A 19,363-nucleotide genomic window follows, 5' to 3' on the forward strand; every position below is an offset into this window, starting at 1 on the left:
CAGCAGGACGCTGGTCAGTAACAAAACAGCTGAGGTAATTGTTCTTGTGTGCAAATTAACACAAATTATCACTCCTTCAGACCAACACTGTTTTAAATTACTAATTCATTTTAAGAAATTGAGTTGTGATTTCACCTGTACTGGTCACCATGACTGCCAAAGGGCCAAATTCAAAGCGTTCCCTGTGGGCCGCGGCTGGTGGAGCTAATCATAGCTGTTCTGCTTAATGTTTCAAAGCGGGTCTCCACTCCAAGGAGAATACATGGCTGTGTAAATCCTGTGCAAACTTTACATGTTTAGCAGCACATAAACCAGGAAAATGACTAATGGCGTGGTGTTCCAGTGGCTGCTGGGATTGAAACATAAACAGATAAACAAACACAGACCTGTATTTCCTGATGAGGTATCTGCAGTGGCGGAGCAGGTACTCCTTGGAGGGCCGACATAGTTTGAGGGACCAGAAGTCGTCGAGGCGCATCTTGGGAGAACAAGACTTCCCGGGGTTTCCACCAAAAAGGTAATGAACCTGGAAACACACACACATACACTGTGTTGTAACACGCAGAAACCTAAAAACACCAAACTGAATATAACAAAACAAATTCCAAGAAAATGAGTCATCCTCTTCTTTCCAGTTAAGAATTTAACTGTTCTCAACTTCAGTTTTGTTTTGATGAATGCAGCCAAAGGACACTTTGTGAATAACAGTGCTGTTATATCTCGCCTTTTCGGTCAATCTGTAAACACTTTCAAGTTAACAACTCGCTCCTATCAGCATGCTGCAACAACTGTTTGAGATTGGGATCATTAAAAAAAAAAAAAGAGAAAAAAAAAAAGATGCTAACGGTTTCTTTTTTCTTTTTATGTCAAGACTTCTGATTTGGAAGAAGTGTTGGAGAAAACAACAAATACATGTGGATAGAGAAACTGCCATCTGAACATCAGAATAAAAAAACAAAACAAATTTAACTATGAATGGCTCATCCTTCACCGGCTGTGTAAGGAGTCTGACATTGTTCTCGCAGATGAGGAGAAAAGGCTCCGTTTAGGAGTTCACGTAGCAGAAGACAGCTGCGATGACGAAGCACAGCCAGGTGTGTGAGAAGACAGCATGAATTCAAACCTGACAAAAGCTGAGCTGCAGCTCCAAACACTGTTTTGGACTGTTACTATTTGAGTGTCAGTGAAAAAAGCCTATGTGACAGTGAACTAAATAAGAGTGTGTGCGAGTATGTTACCTTGTGCATCTCATCATAGACCAGCTGGTGTGCAAAGCGTGGACACGGCTCCTCCTCCTGCAGAGCTTTACTCGGGTTTTCTTTCACTGCCTGATCATTCTTATACACACATGACCTGAGCGCGCACACACACACACACACACACACACACACACACACACACAGAAATGTAAAAAGAGAAGTGAACATATTTATATTAGTAATGAAAAGAAGAAGAAAAAAAAAAACACCTAAACACTTCCTGAAGCCCTCAAGGAAAAGATTCAGTTTGTTATGCATGGATACACACAGACACACAGACACACACACTGCTTCAAGTGTCTCATTGACTTATTTCACCGGACACTCAGTACAAGAACAGCTACTGAAATCAATGTACTGGAACAGAGAGGGCTGCAGCCTGTTCTTTCACAACCACTGATCCAAACATGACATGTGCACGTACACGCACGTACACAGAGTACATGCAGTTCCCTGGTGGAGGGCTGAGAGGTCAGGAAATGCTTTCAAACACTCTGCGGTGATGACATTTGTACAGAAATGTTGACGAGTTGAGTGAGTGTGTTGTTTGCATGCATGCTCTCTGTTATCTATTGTGGTGAAGATCTTGGCTCCGAAGAGCTGTTGTGTGTGAAAGTATTTCCTGTGAAAGTGTGTGTGTGTGCTCTCCTCATCTCATTGCGGCGGAGACAGCAGTGTGTGTGTGTGTGTGTGTGTGTGTGTATCTCTCGTTCTGTCTCTTACCAGTTGTTGCGGGCGATGTCGTAGATCCAGAAGGAGTTGCGGACGTTCTCCTCACGTTTGTCCTTGTCCTTGCTGAGGCCCGACAGGACGTGAATCTCGTTCAGCTCAGGGTCGATGGTGGCTCTCTGGGTGAAGCCCGTCATCGGCACTGTGGAGGCAGCAACGGTGGCGATAAATCAACAGGGAGGTCCACACAGATATAAAAACATTTATCGGATTCAGCTCAGATAAGACAACATTTAAAAGGTACCCGGGTCAGTGCTTGTTGTTAGCATGGAGGAGTGTGAATACAGGCGTGAGTGTGACAAGATCCATTAATAATAAAACTCCCTAAACTGGAAAGCAAAAGGAAAGTTAAATAGGCAATGCAGCCATGGCAACAAGGCCCAGCAGAGACCGAGTGAACTGCATGCAAATGAAGACGGGTGTGATGGAGCGATGCAGACACACGCTGTTGTTCTCCTGTTATTACAGCAGGCCCGAGACCTGCTGTGGGTGGAGCAAGGCACGAAAAATGACACGAGGGTTCAAGTCAAATGACAGATCAGATGTAAACAGTGTACGTGTGAGCAGCAGGCGGGCAAGTCACACTTATTGTAGCAAGCTGCAAGATCATTTACCAGAGTTCCATATATATATACATATTATATATAATATATATATAGATATATATAGATATATATATATATAATAGTATATATAGATATATAATATATATAATAATATATATAATAATATATATATTAAACATACATACATACAATACACACACACACACACACACGGAATTGCACATCTCATTACACTGAATTTCAATTAACAGTCAGAGACACTGTCATCTGTTCAATTATGAATACAGTTCTAATAGTTTTGAAGTGATCAAAGCGTGCAGCCTCACTGAAACGCAGATCTTTTTTCTTTCCCTCATACAAATTCCAAAAGCTGAACTTTGTTTGTACTGATACGATACAAATGTATTAAAAGATATTTTTAAACAGCTGTATGATCATTGCTGTATGGTTATTATAGAAACATGAACACACTGAACTTTCTTTTATTAAGCGAGCTCTGGTTAACGTTATCAAAAAGAGCTTCTTTTCTCTGTACTCTTTGCTTTCATTGGTTTGGGTTGGTTAGGTTCAGGCATCAGTAAGTGAGTCAATATTTTAGTCAAACTCCAGAAGTCCTCTCAGGTTGACTGCACAGTCTACATAGTTGCTCTTCTCATGATGGTAACTCTATCTTCTGAAAATATTCATTATGTATGTATGATATTCTAACAAAAAAAAAAACTTTATTGCTTTTTTTACTGCCACAAATGAGATGAAATGTGAAGCCGCAAAGAATTCTAACCTCAACAACATGAATCTTATTTAGCTCAAACTTCACTTCAGTCCCATTTGGTTTGGATTTATCCAGCTTTTAACTTCAACAGGTTCAGTAAAGTCTCAAGGACGGCAGTGTCTAGAGGAAAGGTGAAATTTAAAAGACTGACAGCTTCAAGCTCAAATACAGGAAGAAAAAAACAAATGTGAGCACTTTACTACCAGATCAGGATGATTTAAAACATCTTTCCACAGAACATTTGAAATGTGACACTGTGCTGCCCTGCGGTCGACAACATTAATTAAATACAGTGGTATCATCTAAATCAACATAATAAGACTCAAAATCATAGCTGAGGAGACAGTCAATCAGTCAGACAGACAGACAGACAGACAGACAGACAGACAGACAGACAGACAACCAGCTGGACGTCAGTTCTCCCACACAGAGACTGGGGTTACAGGTCAGCACACAAGATGCCGCTGCGGCACTGAGCCTGGCCCGAGTCGCGGCACACATCGACATGTGACACTGATTATGAGACAGAGAGAACTGTTTGGACTTGCTGTTTCCTTCCTGCCAAAACACATTCTGTTCTTTCTCGCTCCGGTTTGCTCGCACGCACATTTCAATTGTTACATTTTTTCCTCGCCCACGTTTTCACTGCGTCCACGAGCTCGCTACCTGCCTAGCTCTGGCAGGACAGAGGTGAGCGTTCGGCAGATGGAGGCCTATTTATATAAAAGGTGGAGCTGTGAGCGCGATGGAGATCTCAGTCAATCTGTGTGACGGGGCAGGAAGTGTCTCTCTGCTGCCGGAGCTTTCTAAGCGGGGAATCTGTCACATCTTATAACCCACAACCACACACAGAGAATTAGTGAATGCAGCAGTCATGATTTTGCCTGATGGAGCCACAGGTTGAAGTTAAACAACACCCATGAGGGCCATCACAGAGGGGGGGTGAGGGCTGACTCACTGACATGCATACACATAAATTACCCCACAAGCCACAGCCAGCGGTTTCACAGTGCCTCCCCATGTTGATTCGGTCAAATAATTCTTCATCGTTCAAAAATATTCTGCACAGAACTGTAATTAACATCACTCTTGGTTCTTTTGCACATAAATCTCACTACAGTACATTTCAAGTAGAATAATAGAGCATCATCAAGCACAGAGGCTCAGCTGTGACTTTGTGCTGCCACTTTGTCAGTATTAGCACACTTCGCACAGCCCCTGCGACAGTTCTGCCTACAGGGCAGCTACCCAACGCTCCACCACCGGAGTCAGGTGGTGGTATAGAATGAAAGCGCCCCGACACACTCTGGAATGATTGTAACTGTGAGGAACAAAAGGAGCATTTATCAGCAGAACGGCAAAGTAATAAAGTCTTCTAGAGGAGTGAATAATAAAATACCCACATGATGAGTATGTGGGGAATTTATGAGCATCAATTAGGCCTGAAGTCAACTCTAAATGGCTGATTAAATCACATTTATGAAGTCCCAATAACGGCAGTACTTTTCTTTTTCCCCCCCACAAAAGGTACACCATGGAAGCCAGTGTGTTGCTGTGACTATAGAATTCTAAGGTTTGTAGTGATGTCCGGTGTGTTTCTGTCCACTTAATGTGTCAGCAGAGTAAACTGATTTAGATTCAAGACTCTGTTGCTGTGAAACGATTTCTGTCCGCATCCTGTAAGCCTGCCATGAGAGCGATGGGAGCTCATTAAAAGTTTCAGTATCTCACAATTCAACTTTGATTCTTGGGGATACGTTTGGATTTATAATCAGTTCTTGATTCAGTACATACAGGTGCTGATTTTAGGGTTCTACTATGGTCCGCTGTGCGCTGTGAAAGTCTTGCATGTTAAATGAGTTTGTAGAATCCAAAGTGTGTCCAAACATTTACCTTCATTAAAAACAGAACCGGCTGAATTTCTTGCTTCTCCATCTTAGAGAGAGCTAATGTTAGCAGCGACTAACTTAGCCAGTAGCTAGACGAAGAATTTAAACGACTTAATAGAGACAAAAACTGTTTTAAAAAAATCGATGTGTGCGAGATGCATACACGATCATGTTGGTTCACTGTGGAGGCTAAACTAAAATGTAGTCTTCAGTTATTCGTGTGTCCTGTTATTTGGAATAATACACCACACTTCTTTTGTGAAAAAAAATAGTGTATACTGGTTTCTGTCATGAATAAATAACACATCAAGTGGGCAGTGGTAATCTGGTAGTACCAGGTTGGTAAGCCCACAAACAAACTGTACAATAACTTCTGTTGTTTATAGAGCTTCTTCTGCCTGGATTATGCTCCAACAACAAAATCTGATTTTCAAAAAGTCCCTATAAAGAAAATATATTCATCTAAAATAGATGATATTTTGTTATCGCTGTTTTGCATATTTCTTGGTTTATTTTTATTTGTTTTTGTCTCTATTACAGGCTTTTGTTACTTCATGTGAGAATCAATTCACTTATTTATATTTGGCATATATGGCAGCTTTAAAATATTTTAGCTGCTTTGGCATTAGATTACATGAAATTACACTTTATTGTCCCCAGGGAGGAACTCCTTTTCACGGCACTGTACATATCAGACAAGAAAATCAATATCAGACTATTTAACTGCAACCAGAGAAAAGCACTCGACACTCATGACAATTCTCTCAAATCTCTGTCGACCTTTGGTGAAAAACGAACCAAATATGACGGTTACAGTAAATTTAAAGATGGAATTTATTTATTATAAAAGCTATAAACATGATTCTGATTGGATGAAGCAGCTCCCCACAATGTTATCATATCACACGTTCATTATACTAACGAGGAATATGAAAAATTGGTTGATTTTGTGGTTTTATGGTTTTATCTTAGTCATGCAAAGCCTTGGGAGGATTTGTGGGAGGAAGAAGGAAAATGTGAATGCCTGGAATCATGTTGACATTCATTTAATAGTTAACCACAGAAAGAATGACTTCAGCAGGGAATGAAGGAAGTACTTCTATTGGTTCAAAGTTATACTTTAGCCAGCCGTTATCTTCCGGAAGGTGTGCTGACGTGCAAACTGGACTCTTCCTTGTCAGTAAAGAGCAGGAAACCCACACAAGGAAATTATGTTATTATGTTATGTCAGAGTCATAATTTAACTTGACATGGAATTTCCTTGCATGTGACAAAACCTCGCACTGTGGATCTTTTAGAAAATATTGACTGATGGAAATTTGGAAAGGGTGTGCTGGAATTTGTCTCGATGTTTCCTGCATGACGGAGGTTAAATCTTACCCATGCCTGAGTCCTTCTTGGTGCCATCAGATATGATCTCTACATGGTCGCCGTCCACGTCGTAGCTGAAGAAATCATTGAGGTACGTCTTTGACCTCTGACCTCCGAACACGTACAGACAGCGGTTTCTCTGTTTAAACAGAGAAAGGATTGTAAGCGACAGGAAACAAAGAGACAAAAGCCAGACAGGATTATCCTCAGAGCAATGTGGCAGACTGGACTCACAGTGTGGAAGAGCATGCAGTGTCCGATGCGGGACTGGACGTCCTCTGGCCCGGCATTACACGAGTCTTCCCGCAGGAGGCTCCACGTTCCGGCCTGACAGTGGTAGGCGTACAGGCCGCTGAACTGAGGCTCTGAGGTCCGGCTGTCCTCCACGCTGCCGTTACATGTCAGGATGCGACCGCCAAATGTGTAGATCATGTGCTTCTCTGAATCCATGCACATCTGCAGGAAGAGCGGAGGACAAGATATGGAGGAAACAGGAAGTGTGTGAGTTCATGGAGGGGATAATAGGAGACAATAAAAGCAGCAGGATGAGTTCCTGATTTCCATTGCCTGTGTGGAGACAGGCAATGGATTATTTTCAAAGATATATTATAATCTTCAAAATATGTCTATGAAGGATGAAGAGCTTTTTGAAAAGAGGTTCCAGCTACCTGATGGTCAAACACCAACTTTGGCCCGCCGTCAGCTGACGTGTCCTCGCTGAGTAGCATCCAGGTGTTGGCGTCGATGTCGTAGCGGTAAAAGTCGCTCTTCAACGACTTGCTGTTCCTGACACTGGAGTCCAGGTACCGACCCAGCGTGTAGATCTGACGCCGCTGGGAGTCAATGCACATCTTGTGGCATGAACGAGCACTTGGACCACTCTGATTGGTACACAGGAGACAGACATGCAGAGCTGTTGAGCTGTGTGAACACTCCTACATACATTTGTGTGCTATAGTACTGCTGCCTTTCTGTGTTTAGACAGTGCTTTTTGAGCCAGCTCACCTCTTTCTCAGTGTCTCTGGAGATGCAGGCCCACTGGTTCTCCTGCACGCTGTAAGCCCAGAAGTCAGCCAGGTCCTGTGTGCCGTCCCAGCCCCCAAACAAGTACACGGTCTCTGCAGGGAACAAAGAACAAAAAACCTGCAGCTGCATTACATTAAACCTTTTCTCGTCATTTGAATTCTGCTCTGGAAAGCACAGCCAAGTTCAGATAATGGTCACACTTTAATAAAGCATTTAAAGTTCCTCAAGGTGAGCTGGACTGACATGGGATCAGTTTTTGGAATGTACAAATCGCACACAGGCATGGCATGGTAAGACATACCCTCTAGCATTTTATGAACACAAACTCAAACTTTGATTAAACACACGCAGCGGCTGGCTTGACCGGGTTTTCGAAAGCGACGCCTCACTCGAGTGCAGTGAGCCGAACACGCCACAGACTGGCTGGTGAGTGAGTTTGGGCCTTTAAAAAGGAGTGAAAAGGGAACCGCCGTACAGGGGTGTGCTGGATTTATAACAAGACAAAACAACAGCGTCATTGTGAAACACAATGCATGAAGTATCTAGACTACGTGTTTAAAATAATACAATACCACCATAGGATAGAAGAAGTATCAAGCTACAAAAAAAAAAAAAAAAAAAAAAAAAAAAAAGATCTATAAGCACATTTTCAACCCAACACTGCACAGACAATGAGGAAGAAAAACAATCATTTAGAGATCCTCAGTGAAGACGCAGGTTTACGACAACGTGATGGATTGGGATATACTTCCTCGTCATAACTCACTCGTGTTGTGTGTTTAATTAATAAGTCTGCCCGTCAATGCTGCGATAACATCATTGTTTGGGTCATATAAAGGCGACTGCAGCTCGTGCAGATGGGAGTAGTGGGAAGTTGTGATTGTATCAGAAACTTGTGTGGGAGGAAATTTGTTGGCCATTGCTGCTACAGTTCCAAAGAAATTCACTGTGAAAGGCCTAAAGCACTCCATGAGTCAGTGATAACGAACATTAATGGTTTGTTTTGGGTAGAGGATCAGTAAAAGCTGTAGTTATTTAACTTTTAATCACTTTTTACGATGATTGCACAGTAAAAAAAAAAAAAAAAAGTCCTGAATCATGCTCCTCATGATCTCACCGTCTGGGGAGTAGACAGGAATTTATCATCTGACTGTCTACAACACAGAATTTCAGCACGAGATAATGATGTATGATTATTAGCTCAATAAAAGGAAATTAGTATCAAGTCTTGAAATAGAATCAGAAGTGTGGTAACAGGAAAGAGACACGACTGGCGACTAAGGAAATATTTCGACATAAAGAGCAACGTTGCATTGACGCGAGGATTAATTTAGACTAGTCAGCTAGACCTGAAGTAAGACGACGCACAGAAAACAGTCCAAAGTGAGCACATTATAAAGACTCTATAAACCAATGGATGTATGAGATGCAGCCTGGCATTGCAGGTCCTAAACAAAGGCTTGTGTTGAGATACACAGTATACCTCGTTTGTCAAGTTAAAATAATTACCGGTCACAAAAGAAATAATTTATTTCAGCCTGTAACCGCAGCTCTCAACACGTCATTTTTTGTAGTATTTTTAGTACTTTTTTCATGTTTTTTGTTGGGGTTTTTTTGTGTGTTTTTTTTACACCAGTCTCCATCCGTTTGTGTCAAACATGGACTTCATCGGGTGGCTCACTGTACAACAGCCACAGTTCTCCGGGTTACACTCAGGAATAGCTGTTAGCGCTAGGCAGTGCTAGCATACCCCGCAAGGCCGTACATCGATGCTTAAGTGAGGAGAAGGAGACGGGGATGCAGAGTTGGATCTTAGCGACATGAGCAGAAAAGACAAGACGGTACAAACCATGAGTACTGTCTGTTATCATGGGGAATGTAAGATCTCTCCACAATAAGATGTAGGAGCTAACGGTGCTAATCGGGCTACAGAGGGAGTATGGAGGGTGTGGACAGCTGAAAACTGACAGGAAAGCAAAGGAACACAGGCCGGAGTCAGAACCAGGTCTTACATGGGGAGCTGAGCCACCAGGACGCTCTAATTATGAGGTTATCTTATCAAAGCCTTAACATTTGAAAGCCACGCCTTGTGTCGAGATCTACACAGCATCTTTCAATCCAAAACAATCAGGATGGAAAATAATTAGTGAGAGTCTCAACAGGATCAGGGCGGGACAGGACTGGTGACAAAGAAATCATTTGGGTTCTCTTGTATCAACTGCTACTATCAACTACTGCGTCCAAAACACAGAAGTCCAGTGTGTGCGGCCCGACACACAGAGCAGAGGGATGCAATGCCATCTCTCTGTGCTGACACGCGTTGCAGACACTGCATCACTCTTTCTAACACACGCACAATGTAGCCTTTTGTTTTTCAGATGGCCAGCGGGGAAAGTACACCACCAACAATGTCGCCAGATACAGGGGAAAAAAAAAACTGAAACAATAGTTGTGTGTTTCTAATAAAACAAAAGTGGTGATTTATGCACTCTTAGAAAAGAGATGCCCTCAGGACTGTTTTCTTTTTGGAGGAGAAATGCTGAAGGTGGGTGGGGGTAATTTGATTTAACAGTAATAGAGCTTTGAGCCTGTGTAGGAGGATGTCAGTCATAGTGTCTGTTACAAATAGCAAAGTCAGAGGACTGGCTGCATGGCTCTCACCAGTCTGGACGTCAATGACCATTTGATGTCCTCCCCGCATGCCCGGCCGGTTGTCGTCGCCATCACCTGTGAGGATAGGGCAGGAAGGAAGACACAAGGATGGTGCGTGAGCATGGGGAGGGGGGGATGGAGGATGACGCAGAGGAAAAGAAGAAAGAGACAGAGAGAAAGAGAGAGGGTGATGTGGAATGGGTGGGACGATGGGAGGAGCAGAGGGCGGGAGGGAGCAACCAAAGAGAAAAAGGGAAGGCGGCATCGATTTAGCTAAAAGGCCACAAAGCTTTCAGAGTGTGTCGATATGTTTCATTGACAGATCGGGAACATTTTCCCGCTTGAATAGATGGTCTCACTGTTCATGTCGTCTCGGTTGATTTCTTGGGCGCTTGTACCTTTGTTGCATTTCGGGATGATCTGACTCCACCTGGGCTTGTACTCCTGCTGGCTGATATACTGGTTAAACAAACCATCTAGCGAGGAGAGAAGAGGATCAAATAAGGCAAAAAATAAAATTAAAAAAATCACTATTAACACGTGCAGAGACAAGGAATGAAAAGGTCCGAGTATCACTTAGAATTCGAAGAGAGCAACCTGGAATGTTCTACTCGAGTACGATACCTCTCACAGCTTTGTCTATGAGCTCCTCGCAGGCGTCAAAGTCTCCTTGCAGCACCAGCCGGTCGTGCAGGTGGGTGAGCATCGGGTGCTCCAGTGCTATCCGGGTCTTCTTTTGCAGTGACTCGAAGGCCTCTGTGTAGTTATGCTGTCGGAAGTGCTTGAGGCAAAGGCGGATGGCTTCCTGTTCTCTGTACTGTGAGGGCATGAAGGAGACGAAACAGTTCTTAAAAATCAGCCCACAAAACTGACAAACTGTTATCTGCACGTTTGGACCGGGTTAGATGACAAAAGACCCATTTATAAACATAACATAAATAACACGCTTTAATGATGAACACTTGCTTCAGAACAACTTTAGATCCCCTTCAACTATATCCTAACTTAACGTTGAACTTTATGTGTGGTTAAAGGTCAGAGATTCTGGTCAAAGACTGCTCACATCTGAACTCAACAGCCAAACAAACACAGCCTTCCTTTCAGTGCTTAAAAATATATTGACACTGGTGTCGTTTAGCTCAGTTGGTAGAGTGGCCAAGGGTTCAAATCCAACCTGCGGCCCTTTGCTGCATGTTGTTCCCCATCTCTCTCTCCCCACATTCCTGTCACCTCCTCAGTTGTCTCTGTCAAAAATAAAGCTTGAACAAGGCCAAAAAAATATCTTAAAAAATAAATAAATAAATTTATTTATTGACACACAGTGCAGAGGCAACAAACCTGGGTTAGCTGACTCAACAAAACCTAAAACCGCAGTCAGAGATGATGAGTAATGACGGTGTTTATCAGCTTTCTTTGGAAACTCAGGTTTACTTCGCGTTCCCAGAAAACGAGCTTGTACGTCATTTCACTCTTCTAAAGCACAAAATGGACCAAACATGTGGCCTACTTCTTTTTAAATGGAGAGCTTTGACACATAACGTTCTAAAAAAATGACTAAAGCAAAAAGAAACATTGTTCCTGTAAATAAGGCGAGAGGAATGCTGCCAGACAATGTTGTTTATGAAAATGTTCACTTCTATTTTCGGACAATGTCCCATCCGATTTGCATTAATCCTTCATTCATCCAGTATTGGCCAGTGATAGGACGATAAAACCTGAGTAGTAATAAACTGGATTCATCCTTTAAGACAGCACTGATGAATTTTAGACGTTTAGTTTATTATGTTCAGTGAAAAAGAACACCCTTCCTATTATACAGATCAGGTATGTTGTTAAAAAAAAGTATTTTACTTGTGCCTGTATAAAAATAAATAGAAGAAGCAGCGAGCTCTTCTACAGCTCTCTGTCAGAGCGGTGAAGCAGTTTGTTAGGTGGAGGACTGTAATTGGATCCAATGACATAAACAGGAGTTCAGATGAAGTTCATCTTGATCAGCTGAATTCAAACACACACTGGGAACACAGGATGACAAATTAATGAAAGTCTTTCCAGTTAATGTGCTAGTGCTGAGTCTATGCGGCTCATTTACAATCCTTGCTTTGTAATGAAGCCAAGACACTGCAATCAAACATATTCAATGTTTTCACGCTGGTCTGATGAAAGAAAACAAACTGTACGCTTGATTTTATAGCTTCTGTCTTATTAGAGGTACTTGTTGCAGCAGTTAAGCTGTTGTGCCGTCTGATTAGTCCGTATAATTTCAGATTCAGGCTCTATCTGTAATCCACTCCAGGCTGTGTCGGGCGCTTACCTTGCTGTACCAGTTAAGGCAGGGCTGCACCACGTCAGGATCTTCGATACCGTGCAGCTCAATGTACCAGATGCTGAAATTAAAACTAGGACCCCAAGACATCAGAGGCACTGAGATGCAGAGCAAAGATGGAGAAAAAGAGAAACAGTTAAAAAAAGAAAGAAATGCTCGCTGTGTTCACCAAGAGACACCACAGATGGACCACACGAGCTCACACCTATTTTGACGAATCGGCAGGGAAACATCTGCTCGTCGATCTTGTGCTTTAAGGTGAACGTTTCCTTGTTGTAGTCATTCTTAAGGCCACTGTAAGAGAAGGAAGAGATAATTCAATTCATGGGTTCAGATCCATACGCCAGTACATTTTGGATAGTCATCAAAACCCAGCAGCTAACCAAACATTCATTTACTGGTTTGACTGCTGGCAGCTCTGATGGTCTTTTAATAAACAGGCAGTCTGATGTTGTGAAAAGTTTTTACAGGAATTTGTGATCTTGTAAATTAAAGTATTTCATAGAAATTCAACCAACTCCGGATAAAGTTTAGAATTTTGATTCCTGTAACTTTTCTGTAATCAACAACTTGGCAACATTGGAAGGCCGGCTTGTTTTGCTCATCATCGTCATCATATGAACTGATTTGAAACTAAAAGAGAACTTCTCCTCTACATTCTGACCCTTTAAAGGTCAGGTCAGTCACACTGGATAAAGAAAGCTGAGTCTCATTTCCAGGTGGTCAAATGCTGATGCTTCAGCTAATGGTGAACAAACAAATCATCTCAGAGCGAGCCACACTACTCAGTAGATAAAGTGCTTTGATTCTGCCACCAACCCAAAGAATTGTAGGCCATCCTTCTCCAGCATGACTGACCTCACTATAAAAGCATCCTGATGTCAAGTACTTCTGCAAATATTTTCTAAATATTTATTCCAAAAAGTGTTTGGAGAAGCAAACTATGCTAGCTGACAGCTCCTTCAACAGACTGCTACTCCCACCATGTAAGAAGGAACGCTACCACAGGTCCTTCATTCCAACAGCTGTCAGACTCTTTAACACCTGCAGGACTTCATGACTTTCTTCAGCAGGACATTTTCTATATATTCTTTACTTATGAATAATTTATTATCAACCTTCCGTATATGAGCTACTGTGACAAGTGAATTTCCCCAGTGTGGGATCATTAAAGTCTGTCTTATCTTATTACACATAAAATTATTAAACATGTGTATGGAATATGTTTTTCATTTAAATTGTGTTCATATTTAAAACAGGTCAGGTGCCATCACCACCACCTAGGTGACTTTTTGGCTAGATTTAATGACTTTAACCCTCTTCACTCTTCACTACTTTCTAAAGAAAAAGCAAAAATATAAGTCAGGGGTGTCCAGACTTCTTTTAAAGTGGGACAGAGTTGACATTGTGAAGATTCCCGGGGGCCAATAAACTAACAATTAAACTAACGTTTAAAAAATGAAAAAATGAACAATAAAAGTTTATACAAATCTTGACCTCATGTTCTTTTTAAACATGACTTATTATGAGCAATGCAGACTGTGCTTGGCCCCCAGGCCAGACATGCCTGATATAAGTGAAGAAAACTTCCATAGAGAACCAGGATGTCAATAAGGTGAATGATGCTTGTTACTGAGTAACTCAATTAGCTTTAACTCTATTCATTATGTAGAATGAGAAACAAACAATGTGTGTTAAGTTGCAGGACGCTGAGGAATGAAAAAGTTCCCTTTGAGTCCTGCAGTCTGCTCTCTTTGCTCGTACTGCAGGTGGGGCTCTTCCATTCATTTACTTAAACTGAACTTTACAAGTCATTACATGCAAACATGGAAGAAAATCCCCATTGTGTTCCATGCTACGACTGAACTCCACTCTCCTTCTAAACAGTGCATAAACCTGATGATTGTCACGGTGCTGCCTTCTCAGTGATGTATATCCAAAATGACCCAGTTTGTAAAACACAGTGGAACCAATGGCTCACTCCCATAGTGGAAAAATGTCTTTAAGGTCAGCATAGGCGCCAATAACAATGTGGTGGATTCAGATGAAATGCTATGAGAGCGGGTCAAACAGAATCAGACCCAGACATCAGTGATCCAACTTCCTTGCAGAAACTTTGCGACCTAAGTGACATTATTTCTCCTCAGGTTATCTTCTGAGGCAGACTTTACGCCCAGGCTCCCGATCTATCTTACAAGGTAACACAAAATGATGCAAATGGCATTGCATGTTGACAATGAAGCTGCTGAAAATGTGTCATTTTCAGGGGGCAATAATCACAGAACTATAAAGGGGTTGACACACACTTTTTGACGTCTCACCTGGACAAAAGCTCTGTCATGTTCTCTTCACTCATCCCACCAAACACTTTAAACTTCTTCAGGTTGCAGACGTGAGTCTTCTCATACTTCCCGAAGGTGATGCTCTGAACAATCGCCGGCCTTTCCAATTTCAAGATTAAAAACTGAGGAGAAAGAGAAAAAAAAGAGAGCGCAGACATGAGACAGATTGAAGGTGAACAACACAGTTATGTTAGTGTGTGTGGAGGAGCGCAGGAGATGGCCTGTGCTTATGGCCGGCGGACCACTGCGAAAAGATTTGCTCATTATCTAAATGACTACAGCAGGCCAGGTAAGTGGTGTTACACACAATCTATGAGCAGCATCCGCATGTCACTGAGGCTCAACATCTGATGGCAAGTCACCAGCGGCCGTTAGGACAGAACGACGGGAGACCACAGGCCAGGACTGGATGGATTATGAATTAAATCAGTCCATGTCCTGACTGCTCATCAATATTCATCTGCGATGAAACACTGATGTCATTCATGAGTCTTTCACTTCCGACTTTTATCATCAATAAAAAATAAGAGCAGCTCTACAGACTTTGACTTTTGTCAGGCATTGATCTTGTTCTTTCTCCTCGGCTCGTCGTGAGTCAGCGAATTAATACAGTCCGAGAACCTTCTGTCTGGCATGACTCAGATGTTCAAGGTCATAAGTGGCCGTCATTTTAATTGGTTGATGGAGAATTCAACTTTTCTAAACATTTTATTTTAATGAAATGTCGGGCAGTGACAGTCTGAACTAGGCAATTTATGGTATTGATAAGCACACACTGTATTGAACGAATATGCAAACAATGGGAGTCGAACATTGTGATATAAGCTCCTGTCATAGATTCATAGATTATTGCTTTTTCCACTGCACAGTGCAGCTCAACTGGACATGCTTTGGGTACAAAGTACTTTTCATTTTTCAGTGCAGCTGCTACTCCTTCAATGTAGCTTCTTAGGACACTGTCATAGCAACGGCAAGCTAAACTGAATCATCTTTAAAATTGCGAGATTCTAGTCCGAGCGATCTGTGGTCTGCAATCCCAAAAAGAGTTCCAGGAGTCAATCTGATCCGTACCACACAGTAGGGAAAGGGCTTGTGACTGCATTCATTTGCGTGAACACCTTTTTTTTTTTTTTAAAACACAAAGATCAATTCATAAATTAAAGAAAAGCTGCAATCAAGTCATATTCCAAACATGTTACACTATACACGGAGAGGAGATGAGACAGAATCAACTTTTAGAGAAACGTAACTCGACAGTGCACTGCAGTTGCCACTCGGCCGATTTGACCAGTCAAACTGCTCCACAGTCGGCCTCAAATATCACTGAAAGTGGGGGCTATTCATGGAGCAACCTATAATACTCTCCCCGTTGTGTTCTGGGTTGGCTAATTCGCTATACCAAGCCTCTATGGCTGTCTGGCTCGCTGTCTAAGCTGCAAAATATAGTGACACAAAAGAAGATTCCTTTGGTCTGTATCTTTTTTAGGTTTTTAGTTCTTGTTTTTTTTTTTCATTTATCAATCAATCAATCAATCAATCAGTCTATAAAGCAACATTGCTTTATAAAACTGATACTGGGAAATACCAACAGACCAAGTATGTACAGCAAATAATCACACAGTAATTTCATTACTGTTTCATTTCATTTCCATTGCTCTCAGCCTGCTATACTGTGCCACCCAGCTGCTTTACTAGACATAAACACTGTAAGACTTGAGTGCTCAGGCTGACTGGTGAGTGGTTAACCATGCTTCATTTCCTCTTACTGCAAAACACAACTTCGAGATTTGACCTCAAACTCTGCCTGCCACAGCGTCGCTGCAGTCGGTCAATGAGTTCAAGAAGCACAAAGAGAAACAACCGTTTCATTGTGTGAAGACTGCAGACACTTCACACCTGCACGCTGCTGAGCACAGAGCAGAGAAAGGCTCGCTACCACAATAAGTCCTCAGCCACGTTGATGAGCAATTATTAAATCACTTACTGAAAACTTAATCACTCTTTTATTCCCCAGAATAAACGCTTTAATCAAACAACTGACTTTTTTTCCCCACAGCACACTCCAAATCAATGAATAAATGACTGCAGTAAATTGACACATGCTTATCATCTGAATCCCAAAGAAGAAAGTTAAATAATATCTTCAACTTAAAAATCAACTTCGCCTGCGTCCGTTGCACAGTCAGGCTCTGACCGTGGCTGCTTTACATTTTGCTTCTGATGAATAAACGTGAGCAGGTCAGAGATCACCTACAGCAAACACGCAAACACACACACACACACACACACACACACACACACAGGGCTCCCTGAGCTTCACAATGTACAGTCAGTTCTCATGTCCATCTGGAGCAGTGCAGTCAGGTGAAGAGACGGTTGTAAACAGCGGGGCACCCACCTGTGGAGGGTAGTTGCTCTCAGACGACCACCTGGAAGACTGATCATTAGGTTTGTCCACCAAGATATTCCTAAAAGACACACACATAGTTTATTAATACCAGTGGGACATCATAGCAGGACAAACTAGAGACACAGCAGAGGATCTTACATCACAGTTGTGAGACAGAAACACTACAGGGTAGAATAAACAGGACTCTGTGTGTGTGTGTGTGTGTGTGTACCAGTAAAGGACTTACATAACAATACTACCGCTTATGCAGCCCGTCTAGATTGTGCTAGCAGGTGCAGTGAGTCCACATATCTGTTTGTTAGTGTGAGCCAGCAGACTAATGTTGTTGTTAGCTCGCTAACATTAGCCACCTACCGCTAAACTGTATCTCCAGAACCAGCAACAGGCAAAAAAACTACATCATTCATGAGTCTGTGTGTGTGTGTGAACCGTAAAGCGTGACAGGTCGTTTCATAACAACTGTTTCAAGTGATTAGCCATCGTGGCTAAAGCAGGTAACAGCAGCTAACGCTGGAGCTAACGTGGACGTTTGTTTTGAAGTACAAGACTGCCGCACTGCACACTGCTTTAAAAAACAACTTCCGAATTAAAGGTATTGTTTTGACAACGCATTAGTCGAAGTCTTGTTGAACTCTCAATGCATAGTATCGGGGAGGTTGATAAATAACAAGTTGTTGTAAACAGAACTAAATATATGTTAATGTAACGTTACACGGGGGGTCAGTGCAGAAGAAACAAACGTCTCTTTTTTGACTTATCCACGTGACACTGGTAAATAACTACAGGTTCCAGTGGAAATATAAATGTTGTCTTGTCGAACATACTATCGCTTCAAAAACTACTCTTTCCCGCAAATGCTTCAATTGTTTATCAGCAACATTACTGTCGGGCGGCTCCGTATCAAAAACAAACGCCCCTACCGCCGTTGACAAAGCTCGCTAGCTCGGATCGCAGACGAGCTAGGCCAGGCGGGCCGGCTCAAAGAAAGCAGACAAAAGACCGACTGTAAAGCACCAAACCTAAGGCACACGCCGGCTCAGCTCACGGTTGCATTACTCACTCAGGTAAGTATGTAGAGGAGTAAGAGCTCCATTTAAAAACGCTGAAAGTGAGGACTCTGCTCTCAGGGACGACAGCCATCTTGTTGCAGAAAATAACAAGCAGCGGGGTAGCTAGCACGGAGCGAGCGGTGACAGCCCTTAAAGAAACAGTACACCCTGTTTTGTTTTATATAAATATATATAAGTATATAAAGTATGCAATATAACGCACATAATATTAATAATACGAATGTAATTTTCTGATGCATTTGATAAAACACATATATTTGCTACACACACAGTCTGATGAATCAGTGTTGAGGAGAAACGAGAAACGTTGTGCAGGAAAATTCATATGTGCCAAGACCAAGCAGCAACCTTAATGCCTGTGAAGTGAAGCCAATATGGAAGTGCTAAAATCTGCAGTTCCACAATTGTCCACTTGAGGCTGGTTACAGAACAGAAGTCAGTCTCCATAAGTCACCATGTTAAAATGTCCAACTTCACAGCAGCAATAAACATGTTTACAGCCTGGTACAAAAAATAGTTTTGGTCTCTATAGCTAATTTCCCCGTTCATGACAACTGTACTTAGTGAATTTTTATATAACTCACCTGTTGAAATGATATTAAGGCTTAAAATTATGCAGAATTAACAGCGTGGACGCTTTAATTGACATCCCAGGTCTCATGTCCCAGGTTATCTTAAAAGTGGTATAAAAAAAGGTGCATTTTGCTAGCTGTAATGTACATTCATGCATTTGAGCTTGAATAAGGTATGGTATGAATATGGTAATTTTCTGTTTGCTCACAGAGCTAAACTGTGCGCAACTATGCACCTGACACATTCACATCAGGTATAAATAGAGTGTCTTATTGTGTCATGTCATTCTTGTTTTGTCTTGATTAATAAATCTTACTGTATGTATACTCATTATTTAACTGTAATTTGTTGGCCTGTTTAACATTGCATTGACTTCCTGAA

The 19,363-nt window shown here is 42.0% G+C and overlaps 1 protein-coding gene across 4 annotated transcripts in view; it reads right to left on the reverse strand.

Annotated features, from left to right (window-relative positions):
* mkln1 (muskelin 1, intracellular mediator containing kelch motifs) overlaps window positions 1–18,530 on the reverse strand; it is a 25,421-nt gene extending 6,891 nt beyond the window's left edge. Inside the window, exons 1-15 of one of the 4 annotated variants that reach the window (XM_010736912.3) lie at window positions 18,400–18,530; window positions 17,328–17,397; window positions 14,909–15,051; window positions 12,793–12,881; window positions 12,576–12,685; window positions 10,889–11,081; window positions 10,663–10,740; window positions 10,274–10,339; window positions 7,592–7,704; window positions 7,255–7,467; window positions 6,821–7,042; window positions 6,596–6,725; window positions 1,983–2,130; window positions 1,239–1,353; window positions 387–526 (exon numbers count right to left, since the gene is read on the reverse strand). In XM_010736912.3, the coding sequence (XP_010735214.1) occupies window positions 387–526; window positions 1,239–1,353; window positions 1,983–2,130; window positions 6,596–6,725; window positions 6,821–7,042; window positions 7,255–7,467; window positions 7,592–7,704; window positions 10,274–10,339; window positions 10,663–10,740; window positions 10,889–11,081; window positions 12,576–12,685; window positions 12,793–12,881; window positions 14,909–15,051; window positions 17,328–17,397; window positions 18,400–18,479 (1,910 nt within the window). In that variant the 5' untranslated portion in view covers window positions 18,480–18,530. Of the gene's footprint in view, window positions 1–386; window positions 527–1,238; window positions 1,354–1,982; window positions 2,131–6,595; window positions 6,726–6,820; window positions 7,043–7,254; window positions 7,468–7,591; window positions 7,705–10,273; window positions 10,340–10,623; window positions 10,741–10,888; window positions 11,082–12,575; window positions 12,686–12,792; window positions 12,882–14,908; window positions 15,052–17,327; window positions 17,398–17,565; window positions 17,869–18,399 lie in introns of those variants that run through there. The other 3 variants (XM_019257867.2, XM_027272060.1, XM_027272059.1) reach the window with 3 other exon arrangements.
* Between the last annotated feature and the right edge of the window lie 833 nt (window positions 18,531–19,363).

The sequence above is a fragment of the Larimichthys crocea genome, chromosome XX (assembly GCF_000972845.2).
Source record: "Larimichthys crocea isolate SSNF chromosome XX, L_crocea_2.0, whole genome shotgun sequence".
Taxonomy (NCBI): Eukaryota; Metazoa; Chordata; class Actinopteri; family Sciaenidae; genus Larimichthys; species Larimichthys crocea.